A 20,394-nucleotide genomic window follows, 5' to 3' on the forward strand; every position below is an offset into this window, starting at 1 on the left:
ATTTTTCTTGCCCTTATCGCTTTGACCTTTGCTATCTGCCCAACTTAAAACTTGCTCTATCTGACTTTGATTTGTACCTACTGCCTTAGTGCTGTCTTTAAAGAATGCCTGTATGTTGACGGGTCAGCATTTGCGGATGTTCATGTGAAGAGCACACAATCTCTTAGAACTTTGTCCTGGCTCAACCTGAAGTCAAATCCATTAGTAACGAAATGACTCCATATTTTTAACTAGCCTCCTTTATAGCACAACACCAAATAGTGATCAGTATCCAGGATTGCTGGAAACTTTTGGTGCCGGGCACATCCATGGATAAATTAATCATTTGGTTTACCTAACTGATGAATCTTCATTAATGAGAAAATATGTGCACTCTTTTAAGTATGAAAGAAACTTTGAGCTTCCTCATAAATGGCTACTCTTGTAACTTCTTAGTGGATAACCCACATCTACAAATGAAAGTTTCAATTATGTTATAGTGAAATTAATTTGGCTGTTCCATCCATTCCGTCAGCCAGAGCAAATACAAAAATCAAGAATGTTACCTATTCTAAAGTGTTTAACTTTAAGAAACACCTACTGTCTAATATGCGGTTTGTTTAGGGAGATGTAAACTCAATTACAATGCATACATACTGTATATTTAATGGGTGAATCATCAAAATTACCTGAATTTGATGTTGAGCTTAGATGCCATGTCTATGATAAGACAGGTTAATTATTGGTTGCCCAAGCATGAATGCGACATGATTGCATGGTAGATACTGTTCGGTTTTAAAGAATGCCTAATGAAAACTTAATTACCATGTAATAAGTGTAAGTGGTATTCAAAATAGATACATAAGTGAATCATTACTTTAAAAAGCAACCAAAATAGGTACATAGAAAAGAACATGTTTATGGAAATTGTCACCTATATTACTCTGATTAAAAACTCATCATTACTGATGCAAATAATAACTAAAGACTATATTTTAATTACAAAATATTTTTGACAAGTCAGTGTATGGCAGATGAGCGCTGAAAACCAAAATGTGTATTACAAGTATTGCAGTGTATTGTATAAATGCTTAACCTATTGTAGGTTTAAGAATTAAAAATAAAATTAAAATAATGAAATGCAAAAATAATATTGATTACCTTTTTAAAAACATTTAAAAACTGTAAAACTAATATATTATCTTGTTAAAGCCTCAGTGGTTTCAAAATCCTAAAATGGTAACCGGCTAAGTACTCTCTCCACAAATACCCAGAACAACGAGGAGGCAGCACATCCAGTTTATTAATAAAGGGAAAAGGATTTTTTTATGCACCCACACAAATTAAGTATCTTTCCATAGAGTCTTTTTTTCAAGCCAATGTTTTTTTTATTGATCTTGTTTCTGTATATTCCAATCACCTCTTATCTAAAGAAAAATATCAACTTATTTACATTAAAAATAGAAATTTTAAGAGTTACACATACAAGAATCTTTACAAATAATTGCATTGCCATAATAGTACTGACCTGCAGAATAGATAACATGAAATTCTCAATGAGTAGTGAATACTTTGAAAATAAATTAAGCTAAAAAGAACAAAATCACCATTATTGGTTTTTTTCAGTTCTACCCCTTAAAATGAACCTGTCCACCATGGTAATTTACTACAGTTTGGAAAGTCAGAAAAAAATCTTTAGAGGGAACCTGTCGCCATGAAAATTAAGTCCAGTCTGCAGGCCCCATGTTATAGAGCAGGAGGAGCTGAGTAGATTGATGTGTAGTTTTGTAAGAAAAGATTCAGTACAACCCTTTTTTTTAATAATTTAATCCTGTGCTCTTTCTGGGATTTTTGATCCAGTGGGTGGTCTTGTCTCATGGATACAAATAAAGTACACTGTCAATCACTGACAGGACCGACCACTGGACTAAAAAAAGTCAGGAAGAACAGAGGATTAAATTAAGAAAACAGGTTATACTGAATCTTTTCTTACAAAACTATACATCAATCTACTCAGCTGCCTCTCCTCTATACCAATGTGTCTTCAGACTGGACTGAATTTTTATGGTGACAGGTTCCCTTTAAATATTTTTTTATGACTTTCCAATGAAATATGTAGTAAATTATATAGTGCCATGAAAACTACAATTTATCCCACAAAAAATGAATACTTTGTACAGCTTCAGCATGTTGAAAATGAAACCAATGATAATATATCAGGAATAGGATAGAAGGACCAATCCAGAGTGTTACTCCAGGTATTCCAATATCAGTAAAACCTGACTTGTATTCTTCATTTAAAAACAAGCCCCCATTTATGTATACAACAAGATATCTTTAAATAGCGGTCAGTATCAGACAACGCGTTTTGGCATTTAATGCGCCTTCATCGTGATCTAGGTATCTTAGACCATAATGAAGACGCATTAAACACCGAAACACATTGTCTGATGCTGACCACTATTTCAAAATATCTTGTTGTATCCATACATGGTGGCTTGTTTTTAATTGAAGAATAGAAAGTTATGTATTCCTGATATTGGATTACCTGGAGTAACACTCTGGATTGGTCCTTCTATCCTATTCCTGATTTATCGAGTTTGCCTCAACTCCCCCTATCCGTGCTGAGTTATCCAGATATAAAGCGGCAACATTTGATACCTGATTGGGGTAAGGTTGGCTACACAACAGTTATATAATGATAATATATGTGTTACGGGGGGCTGTCTGATAATAACCGAAAGGAGTATCAGACAGTCAGGGTCCACCGTGCAAAGACTTTGCTGCAGACTATGGCAGAGTGCAATACCTCTGTTAACTGACAGAAGGATATAATAAGTAAGTAAAGCAATTCCTCCCTTACTTGGAGGGTGTGTGGAATGATCTCTGTTAATAATCACAGAGACAAAGGCAATGTGTGCGAAATGGCACCTACCTAGGTCCGCTCTTCTAGTGGTGCAAAAGAGACGAACAGCAGCATAAGCCGCACAAAGCTCCTACCTGCGTTCGCTCCACTAGTGTGCGAGGACACGAACCACTAGATATGGCACCTGCCTAGGTCCGCTCTTCTAGTGGTGCAAAAGAGACGAACAGCAGCGTAAGCCGCACAAAGCTCCTACCTCTGTTCGCTCCCCTAGTGTGCGAGGATACGAACAACTGCCAGACGCAGTATAAGGAACGTTACCCTAGCGGCAACGTCCACCTACGAGTAGAATCACAAGGCCCAGCCAGACCATGTGCCTCAGGCACCTGCCTATGTCCGCTCCCCTAAGAGGTAAGGATACGGACAGCAGCCGAAGCTGTAAGGTATAAGAACGCTACCCTGCCGGTAGCGCTCACCTAGCATAGACAGAGGAATGCCTAGAGGAACGCGCACAGAGCGTCTACTCATATGCATGAACCAAGAGGACTGAGCACCATGCGGCGTGTGTCAGGGTCTTATATAGACTCTGTGCCTCATCCAAGATGGAGGACACCAGAGCCAATCCGCTGCCAGAACGACAGGAGTGACGTCATGCTGGCCTATCACCGAGCAAGACGTCACAAGCACATGACCAGCGACCAATCGGCATAGAAGGTGTCAGAGACATGTGACCTCGTGTCAGCGATGATGTCACCCGCACATGTGCAATGGCTCCAAGATTGGACTTAGTCTCCGGCGCTCGCACATGTGCAGTAGCAAGAAATCTGGACTTAGTCTCCAGCGCTCGCACATGTGCAGTAGCAAGAAATCTGGACTTAGTCTCCAGCGCTCGCACATGTGCAGTAGCAAGAAATCTGGACTTAGTCTCCAGCGCTCGCACATGTGCAGTAGCAAGAAATCTGGACATAGTCTCCAGCGCTCGCACATGTGCAGTAGCAAGAAATCTGGACATAGTCTCCAGTGCTCGCAGCAACCGTAACAGTACCTCCCCCTCAAGGGCCCCCCTCCCGGCGACGCAGGTAATCGGCAACTAAGTCGGGAGCATGGACAGCCTCCTCAGGCTCCCAAGAGCGATGTTCCGGGCCATAGCCCTCCCAATCTATCAAGAAGAACCTGCGCCCTCTAACCATCTTAGAACCAACTATGGCTCGGACCTCATAGCTAGAGCAAGAGGAATCAGAGGCAGGAGAGTGCACTTCACGAGCGTGAGGTAAAATAGCCGGCTTTAGCAGTGAGACATGGAATTTGTCATGAATCCTAAGATGGACAGGTAACTTCAATTGGTAGACTACAGGATTTACCTGTCGAAGAACCTCATAAGGACCCAGGAAGCGAGGAGCAAATTTGACAGAGCTCACTCTAAGTCTCACGTGTTTTGCAGAGAGCCACACAAAGTCCCCTGGAGAAAAGACAGGAGCCGGGCGACGAAACCGATCGGACACCGTCTTCATACGGTCCTTAGCTGCTTGGATCGACTCTTGAGTCCGATCCCAAACCTCTCTGGCATTAGTTGCCCAGTCGGCCACAAGAGGAGGAGGTGCAGCAGCGGGAAACGGTACCGGTACCCTAGGGTGTTGCCCATTATTGAGTACGAACGGTGTCTGCCCAGTGGCCTCAGCCAGCGAATTGTTAAGGGCAAATTCTGCCCAGGGTAGGAGGGAGGACCAGTTATCGTGGTTCTCAGCAACAAAGTGTCGAAGGTATATAATCATAGATTGATTGGTACGTTCAACCAAACCATTAGTCTCCGGATGGTATGCCGAAGAGAGATTCAACTCAATTTGCAGAAGGCTACAAAGATCTCGCCAGAAACGGGAAGTAAATTGCGGGCCTCTATCACAAATGATACGATCTGGCATCCCGTGAAGCCTAAAGACATGCTTGAGGAATACAGTTAGGTCCAGAAATATTTGGACAGTGACACAAGTTTTGTTATTTTAGCTGTTTACAAAAACATGTTCAGAAATACAATTATGTAAATAATATGGGCTAAAAGTGCACACTCCCAGCTGCAATATGAGAGTTTTCACATCCAAATCGGAGAAAGGGTTTAGGAATCATAGCTCTGTAATGCATAGCCTCCTCTTTTTCAAGGGACCAAAAGTAATTGGACAAGGGACTCTAAGGGCTGCAATTAACTCTGAAGGCGTCTCCCTCGTTAACCTGTAATCAATGAAGTAGTTAAAAGGTCTGGGGTTGATTACAGGTGTGTGGTTTTGCATTTGGAAGCTGTTGCTGTGACCAGACAACATGCGGTCTAAGGAACTCTCAATTGAGGTGAAGCAGAACATACTGAGGCTGAAAAAAAAGAAAAAATCCATCAGAGAGATAGCAGACATGCTTGGAGTAGCAAAATCAACAGTCGGGTACATTCTGAGAAAAAAGGAATTGACTGGTGAGCTTAGGAACTCAAAAAGGCCTGGGCGTCCACGGATGACAACAGTGGTGGATGATCGCCGTATACTTTCTTTGGTGAAGAAGAACCCGTTCACAACATCAACTGAAGTCCAGAACACTCTCAGTAAATCTGTCTCTAATTCAACAGTAAAGAGAAGACTCCATGAAAGTAAATACAAAGGGTTCACATCTAGATGCAAACCATTCATCAATTGCAAAAATAGACAGGCCAGAGTTAAATTTGCTGAAAAACACCTCATGAAGCCAGCTCAGTTCTGGAAAAGTATTCTATGGACAGATGAGACAAAGATCAACCTGTACCAGAATGATGGGAAGAAAAAAGTTTGGAGAAGAAAGGGAACGGCACATGATCCAAGGCACACCACATCCTCTGTAAAACATGGTGGAGGCAACGTGATTGCATGGGCATGCATGGCTTTCAATGGCACTGGGTCACATTTGTTATTATTGATGACATAACAGCAGACAAGAGTAGCCGGATGAATTCTGAAGTGTACCGGGATATACTTTCAGCCCAGATTCAGCCAAATGCCGCAAAGTTGATCGGACGGCGCTTCATAGTACAGATGGACAATGACCCCAAGCATACAGCCAAAGCTACCCAGGAGTTCATGAGTGCAAAAAAGTGGAACATTCTGCAATGGCCAAGTCAATCACCAGATCTTAACCCAATTGAGCATGCATTTCACTTGCTCAAATCCAGATTTAAGACGGAAAGACCCACAAACAAGCAAGACCTGAAGGCTGCGGCTGTAAAGGCCTGGCAAAGCATTAAGAAGGAGGAAACCCAGCGTTTTGCGATGTCCATGGGTTCCAGACTTAAGGCAGTGATTGCCTCCAAAGGATTCGCAACAAAATATTGAAAATAAAAATATTTTGTTTGGGTTTGGTTTATTTGTCCAATTACTTTTGACCTCCTAAAATGTGGAGTGTTTGTAAAGAAATATGTACAATTCCTACAATTTCTATCAGATATTTTTGTTCAAAACTTCAAATTAAACGTTACAATCTGCACTTGAATTCTGTTGTAGAGGTTTCATTTCAAATCCAATGTGGTGGCATGCAGAGCCCAACTCGCGAAAATTGTGTCACTGTCCAAATATTTCTGGACCTAACTGTAGTTTGGCTAGTACCCTGGAAGATGGGATTCTCGATAACGGTACGAGATGAACCATCCGGGAGAAATGGTCCGTAATGACCCACACAAATCTATGTCCCTGTGAACATGGAAGATCACCCACAAAGTCCATGCCTACCACCTCCCATGGTCTATCTGGCACTGGTAAAGGATGCAAGAGCCCAGCCGGTCTCTGCCGTAATGGACGGTTGCGAGCACACGAGTAGCAGGAACCGACATATCTCTTGACGTGGCTGGCTAAGTGTGGCCACCAATACCACCTCTCCAGTAACTCTCGTGTCCGCCTAATACCAAAATGCCCACCCACCTTTGAGGTGTGGGCCCATGACAGTATATCATTCTGTCGATCAGGCGGAACAAAGGTCTTGCCCGGTGGGATTTGGTCTAACGTCACAGGGGAGAGCGTATGAAAAACCCTGGAGGGAAGGATAAGACGAGGTTCATCAATCTCTTCCTGGGTAGAAAGCATAGAGCGAGACAGGGCGTCTGCCTTGTTATTCTTACTCCCAGACAGATAGTTGATGGAGAAGTGAAAGCGGGAGAAAAACAAGGACCAGCGGGCTTGGCGAGGATTCAGACGCTGAGCGGTTTGTAAGTACGTCAGATTCTTATGGTCTGTATAGACCTGGAAAGGATGTTTCGCTCCTTCCAGCAAGTGACGCCACTCCTCCAAGGCTAATCTCAAGGCGAGCAGTTCCCTATCCCCAATGGTATAGTTTCTCTCTGCCGGTGAAAAGGTTTTAGCAAAGAAGAAACACGGCCTTTTTCTACCTGCACCGTTCTTTTGATACAAGACCGCACCAGCACCCACTGAAGAGGCATCAACCTCTAAGAGGAAGGGCTTATTCTCATCGGGTCTTTGAAGAACGGGAGCAGTTGAAAAGTGTCTTTTTACTGCCTCAAAAGCCTGAGATGTCTCAGTAGACCAGGCTTTGGGATTAGCACCTTTCTTAGTCAAGGCCACCAAAGGGGCCACCAAAGTAGAAAAATGGGGTATGAACTGCCTGTAATAATTTATGAATCCTAAGAAGCGTTGCACCGCCTTCAAGGAATGAGGTTCAGACCATTGCAGGACAGCAGAGAGCTTCGCAGGATCCATAGCCAGACCCTCTTGTGAGATAATGTAACCCAAAAAAGGCAATGAGGACTGCTCGAATACACATTTCTCGAGTTTAGCAAACAATGAGTGCTCCCTTAAACGGGAAAGGACACGAATGACATCCTGACGATGAGTCTCCAGATCAGGAGAAAAAATCAGGATGTCGTCTAGATACACCACTACTGAGGATAACAGTAAATCCCTGAACACATCGTTTACGAAGTCCTGAAATACTGCGGGTGCATTACATAACCCAAAAGGCATGACGAGGTATTCATAGTGACCGTCTCGGGTGTTAAAAGCGGTCTTCCATTCGTCACCCTTTCGAATTCGTACCAAGTTATACGCACCCCGCAGATCCAACTTCGTAAAAACTTGAGCTCCTCTCAGTCTGTCAAAGAGCTCCGAAATTAAAGGTAATGGGTATTTGTTCTTTATTGTGATTGCGTTGAGACCCCTGTAATCTATGCAGGGACGCAAATCACCCTCTTTCTTCCGAACAAAGAAAAACCCAGCTCCCGCGGGAGAGACAGACTTACGAATGAACCCCTTCTCTAAACTCTCTCTTATATAGGTCGACATGGCCTCCGACTCAGGTATCGACAGGGGGTAAACCCTGCCTTTAGGTGGAACCGAACCTGGGATAAGGTCTATGGCACAGTCATACGGCCTATGGGGTGGAAGAACCTCAGCACCCTGTTTGGAGAACACGTCAGCGAAATCCAAATAGGGTGTAGGTATGGGAGAGAGATCAGTTGATGCAACCGCAACGACCTTAGGTGGTAAGGGAAGACATCGGGACTGACATTTCGAACCCCAACTAATAATGCTGTCAGACTCCCAGTCAATGTGAGGAGCATGAGTCCGAAGCCATGGAAGACCCAGAAGGACGTCGTCTATACCCTCAGGCAAAACAAGAAAAGAAATCTCCTCTATGTGACCCTGAGACAGGGAAAGGCGCAAGGGAACTGTCCTCAATGTAATGGAGTCAGACAACATAGTTCCATTAACAACACGGACAGGAATAGGCACCTCTAACATGATAGAGGGAATATTGTGTCCCTTTACAAATCCTGAGGACACAAAAATCCCGTCAGCTCCGGAATCCACAAAAGCCATAATAGGCCATGTATTCTCAGATAACGAGAGCTGACCTGGGATACAACACTTAGAGGGTGCAGAAGACGTCTCTAGTAACCCCCCTCTAATGGTTACTAGGCCAGGGAGTTTCCCTGACGACTAGGACACTTGTTGGCATAGTGCCCAGCCTGACGACATACGTAGCATATAGAAGGACCAGACTTGCGTAGTCTGGAGAACGTATGACCTAACTCCATAGGAGTGGGAGATGTTTCAGATGCTGAGGAAGATGGTAGTGGACCCTCAACAACTGGAATAGCCCGATGCTTAGGGCGTGAGGAAGAGACCTCGAGTCTACGTTCCTTATGGCGTACATCGATCCTCGTTGCTACTGTGATCAAGTCCTCCAGAGAAGCAGGGACCTCACGAGTAGCAAGGGCATCCTTGACATAGCCTGCCAACCCTCTCCAGAAGATAGGAATCAACACCTTCTCTGGCCAATCTAGTTCTGCCACCAGAGTTCTAAAAGCAATGGCATAAGAACTAGTGGATAACGAACCCTGAGATAGATCTAACAGTCTCAGGGCCGCATCATGGGTAACCTGCGGACCCATGAATACCGCCTTAAGAGCATCAAGAAAGTCTTGATGTCTCAGAGTAACCACATCAGAGCGCTCCCATAGGGGAGTCGCCCATTCTAAGGCTTTGTCCTGAAGTAAGGAGATGATAAAGCCTACTCTGGACCTCTCCGTAGAGAAGCGAGAAGAGTTGACCTCTAGGTGTATCTGACACTGACTAATGAAACCACGACATGATCTGGCATCGCCAGAATATCTGTTTGGCAGAGCAAGTCGAGGATCATGTGCAGATGTCACCATGGTCTGAGGTTTATCCTCTATACTCTTGAGCCGTGACTCAAGTACTTGTATGTAACGGTGTAACTGCTGATATTCTGCCATAACTGCCAGACCCTTGGCTCAGTCCTAATGTTACGGGGGGCTGTCTGATAATAACCGAAAGGAGTATCAGACAGTCAGGGTCCACCGTGCAAAGACTTTGCTGCAGACTATGGCAGAGTGCAATACCTCTGTTAACTGACAGAAGGATATAATAAGTAAGTAAAGCAATTCCTCCCTTACTTGGAGGGTGTGTGGAATGATCTCTGTTAATAATCACAGAGACAAAGGCAATGTGTGCGAAATGGCACCTACCTAGGTCCGCTCTTCTAGTGGTGCAAAAGAGACGAACAGCAGCATAAGCCGCACAAAGCTCCTACCTGCGTTCGCTCCACTAGTGTGCGAGGACACGAACCACTAGATATGGCACCTGCCTAGGTCCGCTCTTCTAGTGGTGCAAAAGAGACGAACAGCAGCGTAAGCCGCACAAAGCTCCTACCTCTGTTCGCTCCCCTAGTGTGCGAGGATACGAACAACTGCCAGACGCAGTATAAGGAACGTTACCCTAGCGGCAACGTCCACCTACGAGTAGAATCACAAGGCCCAGCCAGACCATGTGCCTCAGGCACCTGCCTATGTCCGCTCCCCTAAGAGGTAAGGATACGGACAGCAGCCGAAGCTGTAAGGTATAAGAACGCTACCCTGCCGGTAGCGCTCACCTAGCATAGACAGAGGAATGCCTAGAGGAACGCGCACAGAGCGTCTACTCATATGCATGAACCAAGAGGACTGAGCACCATGCGGCGTGTGTCAGGGTCTTATATAGACTCTGTGCCTCATCCAAGATGGAGGACACCAGAGCCAATCCGCTGCCAGAACGACAGGAGTGACGTCATGCTGGCCTATCACCGAGCAAGACGTCACAAGCACATGACCAGCGACCAATCGGCATAGAAGGTGTCAGAGACATGTGACCTCGTGTCAGCGATGATGTCACCCGCACATGTGCAATGGCTCCAAGATTGGACTTAGTCTCCGGCGCTCGCACATGTGCAGTAGCAAGAAATCTGGACTTAGTCTCCAGCGCTCGCACATGTGCAGTAGCAAGAAATCTGGACTTAGTCTCCAGCGCTCGCACATGTGCAGTAGCAAGAAATCTGGACTTAGTCTCCAGCGCTCGCACATGTGCAGTAGCAAGAAATCTGGACATAGTCTCCAGTGCTCGCAGCAACCGTAACAATATGGCTCCTGGAAGGCAGGGATGAGAAAAAAAAAAGCAAAGAAAGAAAACTGTAATGGGAAAGGTTTATATACAACATTAATACAAGAAAGTGAAAACAAATTTAAATTCTACAGTGTTTAAAACATTATTTGTTTTTAGGTTTTTGCTAATAAAGTATATTTTTTTTTCTACTTTATTAATCCCCAGTCTCTGTTCTCTATTTGTGCTGTAAGAATTGTTCTAAAACATTTGAGAAGAAACCTGTTATTCCTATTTAAAGAAAGATTTCTTCTTCAATGTCTCCTTGCAGGTGGTTGTCAGTTGGGCATCAATGCCAAAGGAGAACGCTTGAAACATTGGTATGAGTGCCTGAAGAACAAAGATAAGAAGATTGAACGCTGGCATGTTCTACAGAATGAAAACCATGTAGCAAGCGATTAAGAGACAGATGCAGTGTTTCATAAGCATTTATGCTCTATACCAAGTCACTGTAAACTTTTTGTGTCTTGTCTTCCAAAGCATTCACACTTATAGCTTTTAGCGATAGAAATAATATAGTTGCTATTAGTATATTCTTTATTCAATTAAAAAAATGCCGCATTTGTGTATGTCCTTGGGACAAATGCTGACAGAAATGATTCCCGTGTTTGTTGTTCTGCCCCCGTGCTACATTACCTCCTTACATGGCAAACCTTTATGTCCATTGCCGGTGAAATCTAAAGAAACATATACTGTATAAAATGGAACTTTATTTTTATTCAAATCTTTAATAAGGCACAATGTCTTTGTACAAACAAATCTTACATATATAACCGTGCACATTTTGTCTTGTAGTAGAAATAGTGATTGCTTACCTGACGGGTACAGGTCTCCTGTGCCTCACTATGTAACATAATGACAAGATGATATTTCAGAGCACAAAACAACTATATATTCAGATACAAGTTCTACCGTTTTCCACTTGCTAATATAATGTCTTCTTCTGACCAAATGTTTGTACAAAAAAGTTTTTGGGGTAAAAAACATTTATCTTATTCAGATTGAACTCCCCCAGTACTTGTTAGTCTCTAGTTGTTGGAATTGCTGTTTTTTTAATTAGATCTAGTAGTCAGAACCTTTAACTATAATAGAAAAAGAAATTGGTATTGAAATTTTGCAACTTTCAGTGGCACAAAAAGAATAATTATTATCTCACAATTTCACAGTACACATATAATGACTGGGGTGGATTGACCATGTGCACCTTGGGACAGCTGAGGACCAACCGACTTGGGGCTCATTTAGACATCAGAGTTTCTTGTATGAGTTATATCTGTGTTTTTAATGGATAAAACTCGTAGCTGTTATGTTCTATTGATCTTTTCACATGTCTGTATTTTTTCTTACTGAGTGATCCTCACAAATTAATGGCGACTTGTCTGCCTTTGAACTGAGGCTCGGATCAATCTCTGCAATACAAGTCTGAGTCTGAGAAACAAATCAGAAGGTACTCAGATGCCATATGTTTGACATGAGAATGCCAAGAAACCTCCATTATTCTTTTTTTATTCAAGAAAAATTCATGAAACTTTGTCCAAACTTCCAAACTTTAAAAAGGTTATCCACTACTTTTACATTGATGGTCTATTCCTTAGGATAAGTCATTATTGTCCGATCAGCTGGAGTCGGACATTTGGCATGCCTGTCGATCAGCCTTTTATTGGTGCAGCTGGAAATGCTCTGTTCCGGAGATGCCCTGTCTTCTGATTGCAGCCGGTTCTGCTCCTCAGCCTCTTATTAATTTGAATAGGAGGTGGATGTGCAGTACCTGGCTTCAGCCGCTATGCGTTAACGGAGTAGCTCTGGAACAAAACATTTCCTGCTACCGCCGGCACCGAGGACCGCTGATTGGCGGAGTGCGGAGATTGGCCCTGCCGATCAGACATTAATAACCTATCCTAAAAATAGGCCATCAATATAAAAGTAATTGACAACCTCTTTAATGATATTGTGCTTAAAAGCACTGATTAAACTAAGTCTGTTTTTGTGCACAAGTCACAAAATCCCTGTCATCTGAACGAGCCCTTAGAGATATTAAACTTTTTTGTGGATAGGCGAAGAAAGAGATAAATGCTATTGAAAATAATGGTTAACCCATAAGGATTTTCCATATGGGCCCCTTAATTTCTGCTCTTAAAGTCATATGACATATTCATTACAAAGAAAAACAAACTAAACTCTATGGAATGATGCCATTATGCAGGATTTTAAAGTCTTCATGAAATACATCCTCTAAAGTCATGTTTGAACTTTCCAATAGGTCATCTACTTTCCATATGAATTAAACTAGAACATTGCAAAAGTAAAAATATGACTTACAACTTCTATTTCTGGTCTTCAAGAGAGGAACCCATGGCCTGCTCCTCTGTTTTAATCAAAAGTGAAATTCATCTGACAATACTATTTTCAGAGATTACCATAGAGATGAAATATTCCTTTGTAAGCTGCAGTTTTCCATATTGCTTAAATTTCTATTGCTAATTTTGGCTGTAGTAGAATGTAGTAATAGGAAAAAATGTTCTTACCTGATTTCTGCAGTTACAGAGATACCTATTGTGGATTGTAGTATGTCCAGTGCCGGAGGCAGCCGGATGTGTTGAGCTGCACATGGATTATGGAATATTGGCTGCAACTAGATACTGTACATCCAACTCCGTATTGATTTGAATAGGGGGAGGATGTTCAGTACTGGCCCCGGCCACTATTCTGTTAACGGTGCTGTGCAGCTCCAGAACTCGGCACATTTGTCCGCTGCTGGCACTGGGAACACTTGATTGAGTGGTGGTGCCGGGTGTCCTATGGCTTCGCCATCAGTATAAATTTCCAGTACAGTCCTTTAAATTTTAAGTGTTGAAGCGTTAGATAATATTTCAAGTGTTCTCTATACCGGCAGTTGCTGTTTTCGGTTTTACTTCTACAATATAATCCTATAGTTTTGCTTTTTTTTTATTTTTCACACTGTGCAACTAATCCCATTAAGACGCACCTTTTTTCACACAATACTTTATATTAGTGCCACTGCCAACTCATATTAACGATAACTCGTGCATCAATAGACATTTTTATACTTCACTTAGTTGGTCAGACAGTAGTAATGAAGAATGCAATAAAATATTTACCATTTAGTAAATACAAATGGTATGAAATATTAATAGTCTGTCACATATTCATAGAATTAGGAGAAAGCGATAATAATCTACCTCTGCTTTATATAGGAAAATTAGACTTATTCTTTCATTAAACAGTAACATATCAACCCCTGACTGACCTATTCACACAGTATTTTAATGGGATTACACAGGGGGAGGCCGACACTTCTGTTTAGAGTCTGAGTTCTATTATATAGTGAAATCTATAAAACAAATAATCACCTGTTTGCTATAACACATTTTTAATTGCAGGACCCTTTTTATTACAATTGCAGTTGTTTCTTTCAAACGTTAACACTACATAAACTACAAGATACTTAGTATGAACTATGTTGTGCTTGTTTAAACCATGGATTTGGTCAAGGTGACTTTATAGCTGCCTTCTCTAGTGCTACAATGATCTATGAAGCTGGAGTTAATAACGGCTGGATTCAAAGTGGATCAACTGAGGATATCATATTTGTGACTATGAAATTGTCAGGTTCACTTTCACTTTTAGCTTTTCTTGACTCCATTTGGAATTTTGGATTTTAGATTTTTAAAGGCAGAAGTCAGTCAGTCCTTGTCTGATAACAGGTTACTAGACTGATATTACATGTAGTCACCTTGACTCTAATCACCCTTAAGAACTCAATGACCATTTACAGAAAGTGCATAAGGCCGGGGCCACACGGGGACTCATGCGATCCTCGCATGACACTCGGCTCACGCTGGCAGCACAGCGGGAGCCAAGTGTCATGCGAGTGTCACTGCGACTGAGGTCCGATCATGTGATTGGACCTCAGCTGCAGGGCACGGGCCAGCACTGAGGAGGGGAGGGCCAACGCTGAGGAGGGGAGTGATTTATCTTCCTCTCTCCTCCATAGCCGGCTATTGCCATGATCGCCCTGCACTCGCGGTACATTGGTGTACTGCGAGTGCAGTGTGATCTTTCTCTCGCCCCATAGACTTGAATGGGTGCGAGAGAAAGAGTCTCGCATTACAGTCGCAGCATGCTGCGATTGTATTCTTGATCCGATTGCAGCCGAGAAAATAATCGCGCATTCCACTCGGTCTGATTTTCATGCCGTGTCTTAGGCCTAATAGTGGAATTTCATACTCAGTACACCGCTCACTTTAATAAGTAACAATCTTGTTCTAAACACTCCAATCAATATCTAGGTATATACTTGCTCCACTAGGAGGAATCTGCTGTATTTAATGGGTTGCACTGGATTTTGAGGAAGTTGCCTAACGGCAGAAAATTATGTCAATAAAAAAATGAAAGAAGCCATTGTTCACCCGGTAAATCCCTTGCTGCTCCAGCACTGCAACTCGTCTCCTCCAGTTTTGCAGTGATGAGTCCTGTCTATCATGTGGCTGCTGTGGCCTATTATTGGGAAAAACAGTCAAATTCTGCACATGCATATATCATGCTGAGCTCAGTGATTGGCTGCAGTGAACTATGGATAATATGTTTGCGCTGCAAAACTAGTAGAGACCACCAGAGTGCCATTTTTTTATGATGTGAGATTTAGTTGTTCAGGAAGTTAATTTTTATTTTATACCATTTCCAACTCTTGGACATTTTTTCAATGTGAGGATTAATTTTGATTTCTTTTATAGTCCAAGTTTCAAATAAATGTTCAATTAATGTCCACAATTTAGCTCTGATTTTCAACTCATGAAGCCCTAACAATCTTGACTTTTCCAGGACTGTTTCACTAAACCCAAGCAATTTTTCCCCGTTTTCCTATTATGCTTGGAGACCCTCTGCTCAATGGTTGTTACAGAAGCTTAAAGGGATTTTCCCATCTCCAAAATCGTATCCCAATAAGCAGTAGGTGTAATAATAATAATAGCTAATACCTCCAATAAGAAATGAAGGATAGTTCTCCTGATATAGCCATGTCTCTTACCTCATTTACAAGGCATTGCAGCTTAGCTATCCATGGTTACGACCACTCATATAGTGTCAGTTAGTTAGTTGCTCGTGGTCTTAACCATGGATAGCTAAGCTGCAATGCCCTGTACAAGAGGTAAGAGACATGGATATATCAGAAGAACTCTACTACATTCCTAATTGGATTTATTTGCGAATATTATTGTTATTATTATGCCTACTACATATTGTGATAGGATCTTGGAGATGGGAATAATTCTCAGTGGAACATCAATGATAGAACTTTGGCACCATTTACATGGGTTCAAATGCTTATCAATGTCTGGGTATTATAGACTTTATTTCTCCATAGGATATCATGTTTCTTATTTAGTTAAAAGGATATGTAAAGGTTATTAGATTACTTAGCATACTTGATAATCTAATTTGTAAAGTGTCATCTTTGTATTGTTATGGTGCTTACTGGTAGTAGTATGGAAAAAAAAAAGCTTTTTGGTCTGTCCTAGCCCTGGTAACTCTGGAACGTTCATTTATATATATTTTTAAACAAACACTATGAAATTAGAACAGAGAACATTATCAGATTTACGTTTTGTATTTCCAACGCCAAAGTTTTAAAGAACACACTGGGCTATATTTACTAAATCTGTGTAGCAGAAAAACGGGCCTTGATGCACGACAACCGACCACCAAGAGGTTTTCATTTTTTTTTATCGCAATTTAAAAAGAGAGTTTAGCTCTTTTTGGTTCCTATAGGATTTTTTTCAGTTGCTTTCAAAATTTTCATAAATGAGTCCCAATGGTATATATTCTGACCTACATGACTTGTCATCCATCCAGCGAAATCATCGCAGCTCTCCTGAATTAGTTGTTTGTCTGGATTTGTAATACTTTATATAAAATCTTTACAAAATGTCATGGAATTTATTTTGATGCCGGTGCAATAATGCAACACATCCCATGTCATAACAGATTATTTATTTTGGTTCAATAATATTAAAAAATAAGTAAAAAGTAATTGAGTGTACATCATGAGATACAAGTAATGTCACATTATATATGAAAAGTATAAAGATCATATTTATCACAACTTGTTCCTCTAGCAACCAATCAGAGGAGTTTTCAGAATAAAGGCTGAGCTCTGATTGGTTGTTATGGTCAGCAAGGCTCTTTTTTCATAAAGAGGCCTAATGTACAAGATATTTGTGGCCATGCCTATAGCAATGAATGAAATCTATTTTTTACAGCAAACACAAAATCCTATTTTTTTGTGCTGTAGCATCACAAGATTATTCATGTGCGTTAAAATGTTCATAATAATGCTACAACCAAGTCTCGTATGTTAATATTTTTTTAAAAGAATTGTACAGAATAGGAACATAAAAGGCTTTTTAGTTTCACAAACGCATCATAGCCAGCAACGGGATGTGTCTGGTATTGTAGTTTAGGGAAAAGGGTTGAGCTACAATTAATACAACATGACCTGGTGATTCTGATTCTTTTATGTGAAATTAGAAACTTAGTTCATTAGAATCAATTTGCTGATAAGTTATGACAGAAGATGTGATGTGCTAACAATTCCTCCTTTGTACAATGTATTAATCTACATTATATGGTACATACATTGGGATTGTAAGACATGATCCTTTATGTGTATTATACCACTATCGCCAGGAAAAAAGAATCATTACGAATCGCATTATTTGATTTAGAATTTTCTTATCACTTTGTTTTCCAGACAATTAATACTGCAATAACGATCAATTACAGGTTAATATTTGTGTTTTCTGATCAACTGAGATTAGGATATTTTCTCCATATTCAACTGTATATTTTTTCACTGGATTGGATGCGCCATTTTCAGACACTTCAGCTGAGCAGAAATAATTTTTTCTTTGTAAATAACGCATGCACATATGGACTGAAATGGCGCAGACACTTATATGCTGATGTTTGCATTTCAAAGAGCATGATGTGAATTTACCAGAAAAATTGACCTAACTTATGTTACCAAGAATTTAGAAAAGAACCTGTCTTCCTTTGCATGCAAATATAACTTACTTATTTCCTTATGTGATGTCCAATAAAGAAAAACTCAAGTAAATGTGTTGAATTTGTTTATTTATATAGTTACATAATTGCAAACTCCATATAGGTTGAAAAACACCACATGTCCATGGAGTCCAACTTTTCTCCACCAGTTATACATTCTCTATCACTAGATTATTTATAACCCGCAATATCATGTGTCCTGAGAAAAGCATCCAGCCCTTTTATAGATGCTGCTTGACTTAGGAAAGTCTGACGGCCTTGCTGTAATGACCCAACCCAAAAACCCACACTTTCCCCATCTTAACCTAAGAAAAAGACACGACTGCGTGACATTGGATGTAAACGGCCACAGCAGCCAGTTCATTAACACCAAACAAACAATAACATTTCAACCATAAACATAGTAATATTCCATAAACATAACCACCAAAGGAAGGGGGGTAAATGAAGAGCCCTTTGTACATGATTGCAACACCAGCTCCACCACGTACCCTCAGCCTCACCACACCGGCTCGAGGTCACCAAGCCGAGTGTTGCCCAACCAATGTCCCACTGGGACCCAGCCCAGCAGGAACCCACATTAACATGCCCTGCTGTGACCCAGCACAGCAGGGACCCACCTTAACCAAGTATACCAATGCACCACCAGGGCTAACCCATTCCTGCACAGGGTTCCCCCCCCGCTGTTTGTGCAATCCACAGACTTCAAATACCCCCCTCCTTTCCGCCAACTGCTGCGACAATGTCAATCCTCTTCGTTTCTCCATGTCAATCTCCAGAAGATCTTAAAATTAGGGTGGGACAATTCCGGACGTCTGCCAGGTAAAGAATAACCCCCTCCCCACATTTCTGCCCTATTTATCCACCCCACAACTGACCACCCCCTGACCAATCCCCATGACTCCACCCCACACTTTCCCACACAAAATACACTGCACCTTAACCCTTTGTTTTCCCTCAGGCCTAACATCCCTCCTCAGTCATGTTCGCCCTCCCTGAAGCCTCATTGGGGCTGGTGTCCGGGCTTGTCTATAGTAGCAGCCATTACGACCTCTTGCCAGAACCGCTTTTTCTCCACATTTTAATGAATTGCCCTGTTCCTTTTATAAGGTTTTACAAAGGAAGATTTTGTATTTACTACACATGTATTTATATAGGATCAATATCATCTGAAAAACCATAGTCATGAGGGACAAATTTAACAAGGAAAACTCCTAACCAATTAATATCCAAAAGCAAAATAACATGGTCAGAATCCATAATTATGGAATACCAATTAATTTTATTCAAACACATAAAAAATACACAAGACAGTATATAAAAAAGAGAGTTTAGGGTGCAGAAAAAATGGTGGATCACATATTCCCAAAGAACATCGTAAGGTAAGGGTATATATGCATGGATCAAAAAAGTATATATATATTTCACATAGCCCTATATCACATATACTGACTAATTAAATCTAATATATAATGCTGTGTGTGTGTGTCCGCTAAAGGAATCTGCACCGTCACATTTACAATCACGAAATTTTGAACAGCCGCTTCATTTGACTCAGGGAATGTCATAGACTATGTTTCAAGGGGAAAGTTTTACCCCGCGCTTTACAGGGGCAATATGAGGCAATATGATATCGGTAGACACACACAGAGACAGACACACACAGAGACAGACACACACAGAGACAGACGCACACAAAGACAGACGCACACAAAGACCGACACACACAAAGTCAGAGACACACACAGACAGTGACACACAGAGAGACATACAGAGGCAGACACACAGACAGACACACAAAGAGAAACACATAGACAAACAAAGAGACACACACACAGACTGATACAAAGACACACCTAGACAGGCACACATAGAGACACAGACATAGAGACACACAGAGACACGAACACACACACAGATACATAAAGATAGAAATACACAGACCCCCAGGGACACAGACCCCCAGGGACACAGACCCCCAGGGACACAGACCCCCAGGGACACAGACCCCCAGGGACACAGACACCCAGGGACACAGACACCCAGGGACACAGACACCCAGGGACACAGACACCCAAAGACAGGTTTACTCAGAGACAGGCACACTCAGTGTCAGACACAGAGAGAGATAGAGAGGCAGAAGGAGACCGAGAGGGAGACAGACAGACCGAGAGGGAGACAGACAGACCGAGAGGGAGACAGACAGACTGAGAGGGAGAGAGTGGAAGATGGGGAGCGTGAGAGTGACAGAGAGACACTTAGTTACTATCCCGGGCAATGCCAAGTACTAGAGCTAGTATATAACAAATATGAAAATGTCAGCGGTTTACAGTGCAAATAGAGGCATTATATGCATGCAGGGGCTGTAAATCAGATGTACCTGATGATGATCAGTGCCAAATCATTCATAAATTGTGCCCGCAAAAAAATGTACAATCAAACAACAGTGTGATAAGTGACAATCACTAAATATGAATGAGGGCACAGTCTCTATTAATGGGGGATCGTACGATTTAT

At 41.8% G+C, this 20,394-nt stretch overlaps 1 protein-coding gene across 3 annotated transcripts in view; it reads left to right on the top strand.

Annotated features, from left to right (window-relative positions):
* The window catches only part of RPH3A (rabphilin 3A), a 514,708-nt gene extending 496,779 nt beyond the window's left edge, over positions 1-17,929 (top strand). For all 3 annotated transcript variants that reach the window (XM_075323991.1, XM_075323981.1, XM_075323999.1), the window contains one exon: positions 11,066-17,929. In XM_075323991.1, coding sequence (XP_075180106.1) covers positions 11,066-11,196 — 131 coding nt within the window. In that variant the 3' untranslated portion in view covers positions 11,197-17,929. The remainder of the gene's footprint in view (positions 1-11,065) is intronic.
* The last annotated feature ends 2,465 nt before the right edge of the window (positions 17,930-20,394 follow it).

This window comes from Anomaloglossus baeobatrachus, chromosome 1, assembly GCF_048569485.1.
Source record: "Anomaloglossus baeobatrachus isolate aAnoBae1 chromosome 1, aAnoBae1.hap1, whole genome shotgun sequence".
NCBI classification, from domain to species: Eukaryota; Metazoa; Chordata; class Amphibia; order Anura; family Aromobatidae; genus Anomaloglossus; species Anomaloglossus baeobatrachus.